The 16216-nt window shown below is 36.3% G+C and overlaps 1 protein-coding gene across 4 annotated transcripts in view; it reads right to left on the bottom strand.

Moving 5' to 3' along the window:
- Window positions 1–16216, bottom strand: part of Eip75B (Ecdysone-induced protein 75B) — a 124562-nt gene that overhangs the window by 54382 nt on the left and 53964 nt on the right. The window contains exon 1 of one of the 4 annotated variants that reach the window (XM_089468066.1): window positions 3219–5494. The exons of the other annotated variants lie outside the window; for them this stretch is intronic. Coding sequence (XP_089324192.1) covers window positions 3219–4071 — 853 coding nt within the window. The 5' untranslated portion in view covers window positions 4072–5494. Of the gene's footprint in view, window positions 1–3218; window positions 5495–16216 lie in introns of those variants that run through there. 4 annotated transcript variants of the gene reach the window in all.

The following is a 16216-nucleotide window of genomic DNA, read 5'->3' as shown; positions in this document are numbered from 1 at the left end:
CTTGCATTGACTTTCACCGACATTTCAACAAAGCCAGACCTCACTGTGGCTAGGGATACGATCAGCGCAGCGCGGCAACCGGACGGACGAGTCGGTGTCGTTGCCGGAGTAGTTTGGAGTCGTCGAAAATGTCAAAGACAATTTGACAGCGAATTTAAATTAAGTGCAACCGCAACAAGGGAGGGTAAGAGTGAAAGAGAGAGAGAGAGAGAGAGGGGGGTGCTGGGTAGGCGCCTCAAGTGCGCTCAAGAGCCGCTGCGTTTTGGCCATAAATTGACTGCGCCTGCGCAGTGAAAACTAAAAGTGAATTTCTGCAGTTGCATTCGCTGCGCTTCGTTTCGGCTCGCTTTGCTTTGCTTTGCTTTTCACTTTCGTTTTCGCAATTGAAATTAAAAACTTGGCTAACGGATGCATTTACAAATGCCAACTGCACACATGCACACATATAACTATATATATGTGTGTGTGTATATCGGGGTAGCAATGAACTTGGCTTGGCATATCAAATGCATTCGCCTAGTCGCCCAGTTTTTTGTTTTTGTTTGGAGAAATGCAACGCCAACAGACGCAAATAAATAAACGCATTTTTTTTGTGTTTTTGTTTCTCTTTTTTGCCTGCTTGTTTTTTAAATAATAGAAACAAATAAATAGAAAACAAAAATGCAAACGCATAATAAGACGACATATAAACATTATTTGGCTTTAGCTCTGGCCATAGACGAAAATTTCACTTTCCTCGGGACAGGGCGTGCAAATAAATATGCGACGGGCCATTCAGATTAGATTGGACTCGAGCTTAAGTTATTGAGCTGCATTTTTCAACAGCAGCAGCAACAACAACTGCTAAGAAATGTAAAGAAAAGTTAACGGAACGAACTGAAGAAGCTAGTGAAAACTGCAGGCGAGATGTGGAAATGGAAGATATATGGGAGTGGATATATAGATGAGAGCTGATATAGACATATTTTTTAGAGTGTAGTGGAAAATTGTATATAATTATTAGAGGCCTGCATGACTAATAATAATTTATTATCGATAATATTCTAAGCTTGTCTGCTAAGATTACATCAGTAACCTAGCGTAAGTCTTTAATGTACTGAATAGATGACAATATATTTTTTATGAAACATATATTATTTATGTGTATTCTATGAAATTTATTATATGACAATATAGTAGGATATTATTATTTTATGAAATATACATTATTTATATGTATTTTATGAGATTGATGCAAATTCTGAGTGTAGCTTGGCCAGCAGAGCTTAAATTTATAGTTAATTTTTTATTTTATTTTATTTTATTTTTTTTTTTATAATAAATTTCTTATTTAGGTTTTGGCAAAACGATATTTTTTAGGGATTAAGCCACTGCGTTTTATAGTGCTAATAAGATTAATAATGTCACCAATAGCAATATCTAATAATACTTCTAAAATATTATAAATAACAAAGTGTTAATACTTATGGCAGTGATTAGAAATTTATGCGTAATATCAACAGAAGTCAGCAAAAACAAACTAAAAAAAATCAAATCTCTTACAATTAAAAAAATAAATAAAACTCAAATAAAAAATTTGATAATGCAAAATTAATAATAATCAAGAATTATTAATTTAAAAAAATGAAATAAATAAAGAATAAAATAAATGTGAAGACATTTATCATTAAAATATATTCCAAATAAAAAATAAAAAATGAATAAATAAATTTTTTCAAAATAACTCATTGACAAAATTTAAATATAAACAAAAATTAGTTAAAATAATTACGCAAAATAATATGTTTAAAATGCTCAATAAATAAACAAATTAAATTGAATATAATGACACTTTTTATTAAATTTTTTAGTTTGATAATTTTGAAATTTGTGACTAATTAAATTAGTTAATTTTGTCAATTTATGATGAACATTTCATGGACATTTCAATCCACATTTGACCATAAAACTTAATCAGAATCAATGTGAAGCGTTACAAGCTCAGCTATACTACATCTGGAATCTGGAGTTGGATTCATTACAGCTTCAGCATAATAAACACTGTCTGTGCGTATAGCGCGTCTGCTGCCCATACTTATAACGTCATTAATGGGGGGTTTTGCCTTGACTCATCGCTTTGAACTCGAGTTGAGTCTGCGCGACTGCAGCGCAGTGATTTATAAGTTGTTGCTTTAGATAACCCAGGCTGGTTGGCTGGTTGGCTGGCTGGCAGTGCATTAACTCTCTTCCTGACATTGAGATACAGTTATTTTTATAACTCAATACACACGTACACGCATACGAGTTAATTGAACTCGCTCGAACTTCGAGCTGGACTTGACGCTACGCATTTCTCGCATTGTATGCGGAACGACCTTGTTGACTGAGTGAACGACTGACTGAACGATTCGGAAGCGTTACTTTGGCTAACCAATTAACATGACGTCAAAAAGTCAATACACTCATTAAAACCTTAGCCTTAACACCCCAAAAGCCAATTATATATATCTATATATATAAGCTTCCGTTTCGATCAGCTGCTCTGTTGCTAACTGCGAGCAGTTTTTTTTTTTTTTTTTTTTTTTTTTTTTTTTTTTTTTAGACTTAGCTCAGACTTAGGCCTATTGCAATATTAATTTAAAGTCCAAGGTTCTTAAAGCGGAAACATGCGGTCAATGCTACGAGTAGCATAGACATACAATACAGTGAGCACTCGATATGAGCATTTCGATTTGATGATAAGCGAAAGCAATTTATAAAGTTTTATTCTTATATCTTATAAATTGAACATAAAAAATATAAATTATATATTTTTTATTATTAAAGTATATTAAATACTGAGATAATATTTTTATATTTATATTTATAATATTTATGTATTTTATATTTATAATATTTATATATTTTATATACAAATTTATAGTTCTTTCATTATATTATAAATTCTGCACTTCCAACTGGATTTCTCCAGTTTTTCCAGGCTAGTTGAGTTTTTCTCTCTCTTAATATAAAAAATATAAATTATATATTTTTTACTATTATTAATTAATGAAATGATATTATATAAATTTATATATAAATTTATAGTTTTTTTTTTATTATATTATAAATTCTGCACTTCCAACTGGATTTCTCCAGTTTTCCCAGGCTAGTTGGGTTTTCCTCTCTCTCCCTCTCTCTCTTTCATATTATCCTTACATTTACATTCTAACACAGTTTTCCCTTTTCAAGGAACTCACCAATATTCAGCTCTGGTTCACCCTTGACCGAACTGGCGACAGTTGTATCCATAACTGGGTAGGATTTGATATATTCCGGCGTCTGTGGACGCGAATCGGCGGGCATGACCACAATTTGGCCATTATTTGGCTGAGCGGCGGGCACAGCGACCGTTAGCTGATGCTGATGATGATGATGATGAAGATGTGGCTGTTGCTGTTGACCATGATGATGTGCAGCATTTGGATAGCCATGCACGTTGGCGCCCTCTGTCGCCTGATGGTGATACATGGCGGCCATATGATGATGGGCATGATGGGGCGACTGCTCGAAGGGCGACTGCGGCGGCTGGTGGGCCAACAGCTGTGGCGCCTCGGTGGTGCTGACCACCACACTGGAGCTGGACTTGTTCACATAGATGACATTGCTGTGCGGCATTTTGCTGGCCAGTGCCACACCTGTGGGCGGCACAGTATCCATTTCTGTGACAGGTGCGACCTGGTGCTGATGATGGTATTCCGTCTTGAAAATGACGGCGCTGCCGCTTGGCTGCTGCGGCGGCTGCTGCTGCTGCTGCGACGGCGACTGGGACTGAGACTGTGACTGGGATTGGGTTTGCGATTGCGATTGCGATTGAGGCGCCTGTTGGCCCACAATTAGTTTGCTGTGCTGATAGTAGGTGGAGACGCTTGTGTTTGGCGGCAGCTTGAGCGCATTCTCCAAATGGGATCGGCCAGCCATGAGCAGCTGGGAATTGCTGGCGGTGGTGCTGCTGGGCTGGCCCAGGCAGATCACCGAGGTTGTCTTTGATTCAGACGCTTCCATGGCGCTGCTGCTCGGCTGACAATCGGAACTGTCCGCGGACATGAGCATTTTGCGTGAAGACGTAAGAACGGGATCGGTGGACGACACTGCACTTGGTATACAAATCAAATAGATTATCTCAATTTGGCCTAAACAGGCATTGTTGTTTGTGCACTTGTTATTGTATTATTGCGGGCGATTGCCACAATTGGATATTGCATTTGCATGCATCAATTTCTTCACAGGAGAAACACTTGGGTTTGTCACTTTCAGAGGGATATTCAAATATTTTTCAAAAATATTTTTCCAAATTTTTTAAATATATTTTTGATATATATGTATTTTTTTTCAAATTTATTTAATTTTTTTTTTTTTTTTTTTTTTGCTAACTTAACGGATGTGCGCAACGCGAAGTACACGTAAAAAACGTTAACGACAGCGAATTTATAGCGATTTATAGCGAACGACAGCGACGACGACGACGACGGAGCTAACGACGATCCGTTCGCTGCGATGTTTCAACGTTGAATGAAAGGAAAATCAACACTCGCATTGGATCTTGTTTAATTTTTCGGCCAGTCGTCGTTGACGTCGTCGACACACAGAGAGAGAGAGAGAGAGAGTGAGAGAGCGTATGGCCAGTGAGAGCGCCATTCGTACGCTCGCTCACGTGCTCTTGAAATATATATAATGAAACATGTGTCGGCGGGGCGAGTATAAGAAAACAAAACATCAACAAGAGCAAACGCGCTGAGTGTGTGTGTGAGTGTGCGTGTGCACTGGGAGAGAGAGCAAGAGTGAGAGCGAGATCTAACTGCTGTTCGCTTACGTAGCGCACTTGAGGGTGTTGCTTAGACATTCACACACACACGCACATACTGAAACACTCACTCTCTAGTTAGCCACCCCAGCAGCGCCCAATTTGTCAGCCTGGTAGCCCTTTTAACTACCCTGGCAACAGGCGGTTGCTGTTTCGTGCTCCTTCTCTCTCTCTCTCTCTAGCTCTCTCGTTGCCGTGTCGAGTGAAACACATGTCGCCAATAAAACCGATAGCCGGCCCAAGGTAAACGCCGCTCAGCGGTTAATGTACTCTTTTAGCAATGATGATTCCCATTGCCAGGCATTATAATCATTAACATCAATATCATGATCAACATCATCATCATTATCCTCACTATTATTATCATGCATGAACATATAAGCTAGTTCATGGCACTCCATGCGTTCGTTCAACAAGTTCAATAAAACTTAACCAAGTTCATGCGCTCAGTGAAATGCTGTTTTCTTTCGGAATTTTTTTTTCGCTTTTATTCGAATTTTTTTTTTTCGAATCTTTTTCGAATGCAATTTATTTAATTACCACTTGTTGCGTGTATAATTAAAATTATATCACAATACAATGCAGGCGCCCAAGTCATTGACACGATGCCGTTGACATTTCGAGTTGAGCAAATTCATAAATGATTTTTAATTAAATGAAATGTAAATAAATATTTACATATACACATACATACATATGTATGTGTACGACAACCCGTTGAGCCGCCTCCTGCCTAGGTCAATGTGAAATTCATTTCCTGTTGTCAACGGGCAACTGACAGAATCGAATGCCACGTGTGGCCAGCTAGGCTGCTACTGCTTCTTCTTCTTCTTCTTCTTCTGGCTACGTCTCTAGCCAAGGTTAAGGCTCGCATTCTCACTCTCTCACTCTTTCGCTCTCTCGTCTCCTCAACGCTTGCGTGGGTGTTCGACGTTTTGGTTTTCCGACAAAAATAACTTGCTGCAAGTTATTTTCCCCCAGATATTTTCAGCATATTTCAGTGTTATTTATTGGAGAAATGTTTTTCAAAACAACACGAAAATTCCAGAGAATTGTGGGTGTGTCAACCATAGAGATTAATTGACTAAGCCAATTGTTTATATGCATAGAAAATCTGATCTGTTTATAAATCAAATATATAGTTGTAATAATCTATATAGACAAGATACTCTTTGTCAAAGTTGTCATTTGATAATCCCTGATTCACACACATACATAAGTATGCCACAGCGTAATGTCAACAAACAGAGTTGAACGAAAAAGAAAAATAAACTAAAAAAAAAAAAATTTCTCTCAATTCCAGACTGTACGAAAATAAACATTTAACTTCCTTATTAATGCAATTTCAATAATAATAACAAGTTCGTTTAAAAATAAATGAGCAGACAAAACGAAAGTGGAGATCAACTCAGAGTTAAAGAGGGAGAAACACAGAGAAAGCGGGAGTGAGACAGATACCAGAGTGCTGCAGCATTCTGATCGATCTGGCAGCCCTGGCTGCATGCAGCAGTTCAAGTGGAGGTCAAGTTCAACAGAAAATTGGGTAGCTGAGCTGAGTCGATGTCGAGCCGATGTCGATGGCTCTCAAGAGTTCACAGCCGTTTCATGATCGCTCTGGTCTCAACATGCATTATTTAAATCACTTTTTCTCTTGATGTTTTATTTTTTTTGTATTTTTTACAAGCGCCAATTTGAGCGGAGTTTACAAGTGATGCCAACGATTCGCAACGTCATGATCACAAACAGCAACAACAACAACCACAACAACAACAACCAACAACTTTTTGGCTGCGTCATGAACAATGCATTCGCCATGATCGAACGACGATCGCCGAGGCGAATGCACCCCAACCAAATGTCATTGGCTTCGAATGGATATGCCGCATAGGCTTCCACTTCGACTTCGACTTCGGCTTCGACTTCGACTTTGTTTTCCACTTTGCCTTAATGCAACAACAATACATTTGGTTATCAGTCTGTTGCAGCATCAACTTGATCTTGAGCGCCTAGCGAAAGGACTGCCAACAATGGACAATGGACGCTGAGCAAGTAGTTGACCGATAATTGAAACAGGGCCAGCGTAACAACGAGTGAGAGAGAGAAGCAGAGGGAGAGATAGAGTGGGAGAGCAAGGGAGTGAATGCGATCAATATAAGTCAAGCACTTAATAATAGAAATTCATTGTAGACTTAAACAATTTGCGCTTATTAATTTAACTTTTCTCTGAGCTGTTAAGGTTAAGCTTTTCAGCTTTATATTAAATATATATATAAATATATATATTAAATATAGATTTTATCTCAGTAGTCTTATTCTGTTATACTATTGTATAACAGATATATGACTAAAATATAATTACAATATATTCAAAAGCTTACTTTCTATAATGGAATAATATAACAGCTCTAATAGAACTAGCTCAAGCTAGAATCTTTAGAGTGCATCTTTTAAGAATTCAAACATTTTTTATAGCTTATCATAAACAAAATTTTACTGAACTTGTTCGCACAGGAAGCTTTATAGTTAATCTTTTAACAGCTTTATAATTCCAGGTTCTGTTCACGATCAAAAGTGAAATAGGATTATTAAAGAAACGATTCGTTTTTGTTGAATGGTAAAAAAAAAAATAAATAAATGAAAACTAAATGAGACTTTCATTTAAGCAATTGTATTAATTGATTTACTAAGAATCTAATTTATCAATATTTAGGTTTCATTCAAAATTCTTAATAATAATAAAAAAAAAAATAATAGTCTATATATTGATGATAGGTACATAGGTAGTTGATGTAAAGTTAATATTTGTCGTAAAGTTTTTAATAGTAAAATAAATTGGTCATATATAATTTATATAGTGTAAAATTGAAAAATGGAATGGATAAAGAACACATATTGAAACGTTAATAAGGTATGAATAAAATATGTAAATATTATGAATATATCGTATATATAAGATATATATTCTGCATGAAATTTATCTTTAAAATTTACTAGTATTTATTTTCAAGTACTGCAAGTCAATGAAACAATTTAGTGAACTATTTATTTTGCTACATATGCCATAGAATCATCATTTCATGATCTTCAAGGTATACAAATGTATACATATATATGTATGTAGCACATATGTATATATGTTGGTATTGTGCATAAAGTTCATAGAACGATCATGAGTATGCGAATTGTGTCGCCCCCAAGTTTTTAATCGGTTAGGCCAGTCAGTCAGTCAGCGTTTACTTTATATATCATACTTTTTGAGGCTTAATCAGAGCGGCCTTCCGTTCTTCCTCACTTCTCACTCTCTCTCTCTCTCTCTCTCTCTCTCTTTCTGTTTCACTGTCACATCAGAGTCTCTTGCTGCTCTCTGACACGCGTTGGCCGCGCTCTTCATAAAGTTGAACGACTCTTGATGACTTTTTCCTTGGTAGTTGTTGTTGTTTTTTTATATTTTTTATTATTATTTATTTTATTTTATATTTTTTGTATTTTGTGCAAAAACTGTGTGATTAAGAGACAAAATAAACTTCCTTGATAACTTGTTAACAATTTGGGCAAGTAATTTCGTTTTGAGTTTTAGAACTGAAAAACCAGTTCTGTAGTTGTTGTTGTTGTTGTTGTTATCGTTGTTGTTATCATTGTTGTTTTTGCTGCTGCGATTGCGCAACTTTTGAACTTGCCAAAACGATTCGAATTATGTGAACGTGGGGCGGGCAGAGGGCAGAGGCTTTAGCCTCTAGAATAATATATCAGCCATCTGCTCTATGTTGGCTTATTTGTTTTATCTTCATATAGAACCGCACACACACACACATGAATATATGATGTATATATGTATTTGTATATCTATATAAATATCTGTATTGTTCGCTCTCACTATATAATTAACGCACAATGGGGAGGTGCGTGGTTCCTCTGTCTGCCCCTACGTTTTGGTCTCATTCTCTCTCTTTCTCTTTCTTACTCACTCTGTCTGATCGTCTGTCTGTCCGTGTGTCTGTGCCACGTTTGTTGGTGTTCATGAACTCGGTCAATTTGAAGGCCAACACAATTTTGCGGTATACGCATAAAAAAATGTGTGTGTATTTCTTATTATTATTTTTTTTTTTAGTTCTCGCTTCGTTTCGTGAATACCCTAACAAAAAAGCTTAGATTGTGGGCTTGATATATGTATGTGAAAGTCTATTTAAGAGGGAGAAAGAGAGAGCGAGAGGGGGAAAAAGAATAGCTTCAATTGCTTACTTAAAATTTCAAAACAAAATTTAAAAACAGGTGGAACATTTTTAAATTATGCAAATATTTATTTTTAATATTATTTATTTATTTATTTTATATTTACTGTACTGTACTGTACTGTACTGTACTGTATAATACAGTAATTCACATTTGATTTATAATTCATATATTTACCAGTTGCAAAACAATATACTTTTATTTAAATACATGAAATTATTATTGCTCTTTATCATTTATTTATATGTATAATAAATTATATACAATAAATTCAGTTGTTAACTAAATGTAATATAATAAAATATTTCACTTAAATTTCTTTCTGCCTTTTAATTTCCTACATTTATATTTTTATATTCCATATTTTGATGCTGTTATGAATATATCTATATTACTCCATTAATTAAATTTATTTTCCTAGAGGGCATCTAGAATTCACTCAGCTTCCTGCATTTTCGAATGTACTCGAGCAATTTATTTTTTGCGTGGCTTTTTTTATGTTGCCAGATTTTGATGCTAAGTGTGTGTATTTTTTTTTTATATTTTTATTTTTGCAGGGTTGGTGATTACGCATAATTTTTTTGGCTGTCCAGAGAACTCATGATGTCATGCAGGGGAGAGCGAGAGAGGAAGAGCGATAGAGCTAGAGTTTTTGGAAAAATCAAATGGATTTTCAAGGCTAAAGATATGAACAATTGGGAATAGCAGCTGCTATAGAGTTTCCCATATATCTCCAAGCAATTATAGTTTCTACATAGATAACATTGTTTACTCAATGTTATCTATGAAGATGTAATACATTACATATAAACCGAGTGTTAATAGGCTTATTTTTATACATGCCCGCATATTGTAAATAATACTAAAATAATAATGTCGTAATGACAATTGGCGTAACTACAAAAAAAAAAAAAAAATTAAAATATAATAAACATGCACTCACACGCACACTCAGACACACTATACATGTATATTTATATTCTTATCGGTTATCGCTGTTATCAGCTGACAGCAGCGAAAAATGAAGGTCAGCAGCACAAATTCCTGATGGCTCGCTTATCTATTTTCCCCACAAGCAAAAATAAAACAAAAAGTGAACGCGTCACTCCGATAAATATAGCCGAAAATCGTCGGAAACTATAGTCGTGCTCATGAGCTGTCTGCAGCCGGCTATAGTAGACCAGCTAATATTAGAGGTGTCAAATTTAGTTCCATTTCATAAATAAATTCTATTGGTTCATTTAAAAAACTGTAAATAATATATATATTATTTTATACAAGATCAGTTCATGGACGAACTGGTTCTACTGAACATCGTTCATGATTGAATCCGAATATTAAGTATATTTCTGAATTAGTTCAGTAGTTCACTTCAAGAGAGCTGCTTGTAAACTATCATCACTCCAAACTAAATCTTAAAACTGGCTCATTTACTGAATCAGCCAATAACCAGCCGTAAACCATTCATTGGATTTAGTTCATTTTAAAGAACGTTTCAATAGAACGAATTTTATAATTAAGAAAATCTCTCTACGCACTGCATTAATGGTTCATCAACTGAATTTATAACTAGTTCACCATTTAATAAATTTAATTTTAATGAACTATTCAAAAGAACTAAACAAGAAAGAAAGACCAATATGTATATGCAGATCACTATATGCACATATAAAAACAAATGTAACAATCTAGACATCTATAAATATAATAATATTACATAATAATATTACCCAACTTTTACAGATAGTTTTCTTTTGGGGTAAGTGCATCTCTTGATCGTTTAATCGTGTTACGTTCGCTTAATTGCCTTATCAATGGTTGGTTTTTGTAGTTTTCGCGCAAAAGGTGAAAATTCGATAAGAGTTTTCAAGGTTCCCCATCAACACTATCTAATAATAATAATAAAAAAGGAGCGCGTGCAAATCGAAACTGTTGTATTACACAATGTCTGGGAGTGAAAGAGAGAGGGAGATCGAGCGAGAAAGAGATACAGCTATGTTATGTTTTTATCCGTCTTATTCAATTTGGGTGTTTAGGAAATGCGTACGCTGAAAAGCTTTATTAGCCAAGGTCGGTGAAATTTGCGCATATGTTGGGGTTCTTTTTTATATATTTTTGTTAATTTCGTACTTTTTGTATTGGTTTGCTAAATGCCAAAGCAAACAAAGGTTCAAAGAGTATTTTTGACCCTGAAAGTGCATGGAACTGGCTCTTTATTAAGATAGTATTTTATAAATTTATAAAGGAAATTCAATAAAAAATAATCTTTCAGCTCAACTATCTTCACTAAACATTCTCGACTTTTCCTTGAAGCGGCCAAGAAATTTTCTGGCTGCCACAGAAGACTTCTACAGCGAAAGTCGCTTGAATTTCTAGCGTGTTCTATTTGCTGCTAATCTTTCTCTTTCTCTCGCACTCTCTTTCTCTGGCTTTCTTTCTCCCTGCTTTCCTTGCATCTCGCAGTAGATGTTCTGTAGTACTTGAACTCGTTTTTCTGTTGTCTAAATGAAAAACTGCTTAAGTATCTATAATTATAAGAGGAAGACGCGTTGATCGTTTATCAAAAGAGAAAGAAGAAAGATGCAGGCGTAATCCTCAGCTGTTGTTGTTGTTGTTGTGGCTCGTTCTATTGTTATTATCAGTGGACATGCAAGGGCAGGAAGCGCAGCACAATTTAACATGTATGTACAATAGCTGCTTATCAGTGGAAAATGCTTGCTTTGGCCCCGGGCCGCAGTGAAAATTAATCAAAAGTGCAGCAGACGCCTCCACTTGAGTGTGGCACAGAGACCCACGCACATGCACTACCACACACACACACACACTCGCACACACACACTCACATACACTTATATATAGCGCGTCTCATTGAACGTTCAATGATCTATCCCAATAGCATCTCTTGCACATGCCCCGTTTTGAAAAGCGAACTCGACATTGAAAAAAAATATAAAACCAACAACAACAACGAAAGCAAAGCAATCATCCACAATTATCAACGGATGAGCGAGAGAGAAAGCATACGTTGAGTGTAAGCAACTGCGACTGCGACAGTGACTGAGCGAGCAAGCAAGCGAACGAGCGAGCGAGTGAGCGCACAGTGCTGTAAACTGTGTGAAGTTCAAAGCCACTGCAATCGTAGCAACAGCAACAACAACAGCAACAGTAACTCAACGAAAGCTCTATGCACTCTCCCGCTCTCGCTCTCGCTTGACGCTCTATGGACTGTCTCTTCGCTTGTGCATGCTCGTGTGCTCGTGTGTGTGTGTGTGAGTGTGAGCGTGTAAGTGTGCATTTGTTGATGTAGGTTCGGCCTGTCTTCGTTTCTAATGGGGGGCTGCTGCACTTTTGCTTTTCCGCTGCCACAGATTTGTTTTTGTATGCGCAACGGCAGCAGAGACTTTGGATTTTTCCACTCACATTTCTTCGCACACATTTTCACAGTGCGCCGCTGATCAGTGAGGGTCTTTAACCCTTTCGCAGTGCAATGCACTCAATGCGCCGACGACAACGGCCACAACTTTATTCCACTTCAATTCGTCGCATCTCCCCACCAACCCACCTTTGCTGCCTCTCACTCTGTCTCTCTGTGTGTGTGTGTGTGTCTCTGTGGATGTGCAATTTTTCTTGCACATTCTTTTGCAGCTCTATGTGTTAGTTGGGCCTAGGCCTAGTTGCGTACATTGACGCTGCTGCTGCTGCGCTGTGCTGCACTGCTACTGCTGCTGCTTCTCTTAACGACTGCATACAGTTTTGTAACTGTTATTGAGGGTTATTTGCAGTTTGCTGTTGCAGTCGGCGTTGGTTCTGCCAGTTGGCAGGCATTTGGTGCCAATGATCGTAGATCGTGCTTAGTTTGCCTGATAAGCCAGGAGAGAGGGAGATAGAGAAAGAGAGGGAGACAGAGAAGGAGCGAGCAATGAGTTTATTGACTTGTCAGTTGGTCGAACGGCCACGCATGTGCACAGTTGGCCAAGTTGAATGCACTTGGCCAGCAGCAATAGCAACAGCAGCGCAGCAGTAGTAGAAATTGGAAATTGCCGCACGTGCTTTGCTATGATTACGCCATGCCGCAAGCGCAGTGGCAAGTCAGAGGCCGTGCCTGGGACAGCCCGCTGTTGAAAGACATCCACTCCGAGGAGCAGCTGGGCCAAGTTAATTGTTAATTTGCACTTGCTTAGGCTGCACTTCGCCAGGCCAGGCTAAACCAAGCTCTGGGCCAGACATGTGTCTAAATTATAGTTTAGTCTATGTTTTTAATAGATTCAAACGGTAGTTGATTGGCCAAGCCGTATGATGCTGCTGCGGCTGCTGATGCTCCGCTGGCTAATGCTGATTTTACTGCCCGCTAATGGCTGCTTTGATTTATGATGCGATGTGCGAAAAGAAATCTAAACAAAGCGGAAGCTTAGCTAATTAATTGACAATAAACATTCTTAAAAATTTGTATTTATGTTTTAATTTATATTTTGGTTTTTTTTTATTAATTTATGTACATTATATTTAAATAATAAAAACTTTTATTTTAATTAAATTTTTTAAATAATTTTTTTTCAATTTTTATTTTTTACTTATATTTATTTTATATTTTATTTATTAATATTTTATGTTAAGCAGTCTAAAGTTTTTTTTATATATAAATTTTTTTTATTTAATTTGTGATTTTGTATTTTATTATATATTTAACTTAACTTTTTATTATGTATTTATTTTGTATTTTATTATGTATTTAACTTCTTCGAAATTTGTATTTGTTTATTTTTTATTTTGATTTTAAATTTACTTTTTATTTTTATACCCTGAACCCATTGAAAATGGGAAATCAGGGTATATTTTTTAATCAGTTTCTTATTTTATTTTTTAATTATTTTTTTAATTTTCCTTTATTTTTAATTAATTTTTTAAATTTTGATTTTATTTTTATTTATTTATTTATCTATTTTTTTATTTTACTACTTATTTATTTTTTATTTACTTAAATTAAACTTAAATTTGCATTTTCTTTTGGTTTATTTTTATAATTTTTATTTTATATTTGTTTTCAATTTTTTTAAAGTTTATTTACATTTTAACTTGCTTGAAATTAGTAATTGTATTAATTTCTTTTTGTTTTTATTGCAATTTTGACCAGCATTAAATTCAGTTATTGCACTTTGATATCGGGATGTTAAGATTCCGATGCCTATGCCAAATCTGAGATGCAGTGATGCTCTACTGCTGTTCTGCTTACTTTCGCCCAACTCTGAGCACATTGCGTGCAGCTGCGGCTGGATTGATATCTCGAGCATAATAAGAGTGCGAAAGTCATAAACGAGGGAGCAACAAAATGCCGTGCCACAGTCATACACATAAATGTATATACAGTTGCGGTCATAAAAATAGCATCCAAGGAAAATCTGTCGACTAATGTTAAATAGTTTTACATATATTATTTATTCTTTTTTTATGAACGATTAAGTTTTAAGAGTTTTTCATTCTCATTGACCGAAGCTTCCAACAAGTAAATTTTTAAAGTAATAACATTATACATTAATCATAATATTCGTTTTAAATTGTTTTTAAAATATTGACTTTATCTCCCAGATTTTCCTGTCTGTGTTTATTCGCACTATTATTTTTATGACCACAGCTGTAAATATGTTTTAGTTATTTTTTCTTCGTGCAACATAATAAGATTAAGAGTTGGGCCAAACGCGCTGAGTTGCCAACTTGAGTTGACTTAAAGCACAAAAATTACAATTCGTGCGAAAGTGAATGACCTCCATTAACCGCCATTAAGCGAGCGAACGCGCGACCAAGCGAGCGAGCGAGCGAGTGAGTGAGTGAGCGAGCGAGTGAGACTGAGTCGACAGAACAAAAGCCTCAAACAGTCGCAGCTCCAATCGGAGACTCTTCTCCCTTGCTTGCCCCCAACCCTGCATTCAGCATGCTCGTGTATTCGCATGAACCCTTTCTCGCTGCTCATATCAAGCTTAGCATAATAATTAGTAAGCCAAAAACTTGGGCTCGATCTCGGGCGTCGGGCGTCGGGCGTCGGGCATCGGGAGTCCGGGACTCAAAGACGACAGAGACCCGAAATGTTTTTTATTGGTTCGCTGACTGTGGCAGCGGCTTTAGCTCTGTCTGTGGCTTTGTTCTATGGCCCTCGCTTTAAGCGCAGCTCAGGTGAGCTAAGTCGCGACCAACTGGCCAGGAATTTGAAACCTGTTTGAAAGACGACAGCCGCAGCAACAGCAAACTTTGTACGCGTTTAGCATAATTTTGTTGCTGTTGCTCTTGTTGTTGTTGTTGCTGTTGTTGTTTAATGTTTGCCATAATTTATGAATGCGAGCTAAAACGTAGCGCCACGTAGTGCCCTCCTCCTCAGTAGGAAGTGAGGCCCGGGTTTAATGTACGCGTACGCGGCCAAAGCCAAACGGCTGAAGGAGAGCTCCGTCCAAAGAGGGGAGGAGGGTGAGCATATGTGATGACGAGGAGGGCAGTGGGGGATGTGTGCCTGAGAGGGGGTTGAGCTTTAGATCTACAGGTGTTGAGACTAAACTCGCTGATCGCCGCCTCTAGGCCAATTCGAATTTTGAGGGCGGCTGTTGTGTGTGAGCAGATGACGTGAGATCGTTAAATATCTACATATATGTATATATAAATATATGTATTTATATATATATATATATATTTGTAAACAGGAAGAGCTTGCGTAATTAAGTAAAGGAGTCTTCAGGCTATATAGATAACAGATCGTTGTTAGGTTCTCATATGATCTTAGCTAGCTAAAGAGCTAATGATACATAAGACTATTAGTATTACTTGACTTCTATATGAATTATCGTTACTTATCTATTCTATTTATATATTATATTTTAATATTAACCAAGAATTATAGAATTATTATTATATCATTTATATTCAAAGAAAGTTCCAGAACTTGTAACTATTTAGGGTCTATAGTTAAACTCAAACTCACTTTATAACGGAATTCGCTTTTAAGGAAAATTTATAGGCATCTACCTTTAGGTTTGTATGTATTTGTTTTATAAGTTTATTAGTAATTCTTAAGAAAAATTCCAGCACCAGTTCTTATAGCCTATCATGGAATTAAAATCTGACTCAAGTCGGACTTACTGACAACTCTCAAAGGATTTAAATTGCATTAGCATTTGATAAGGT

Source organism: Drosophila arizonae, chromosome 4 (assembly GCF_054131065.1).
Source record: "Drosophila arizonae isolate 15081-1271.41 chromosome 4, UAZ_ARI_1.0, whole genome shotgun sequence".
In the NCBI taxonomy this organism is placed as follows: domain Eukaryota; kingdom Metazoa; phylum Arthropoda; class Insecta; order Diptera; family Drosophilidae; genus Drosophila; species Drosophila arizonae.
Note: the sequence above shows the minus strand (reverse complement) of the source record. Positions and strands in the feature narration are given on the sequence as shown.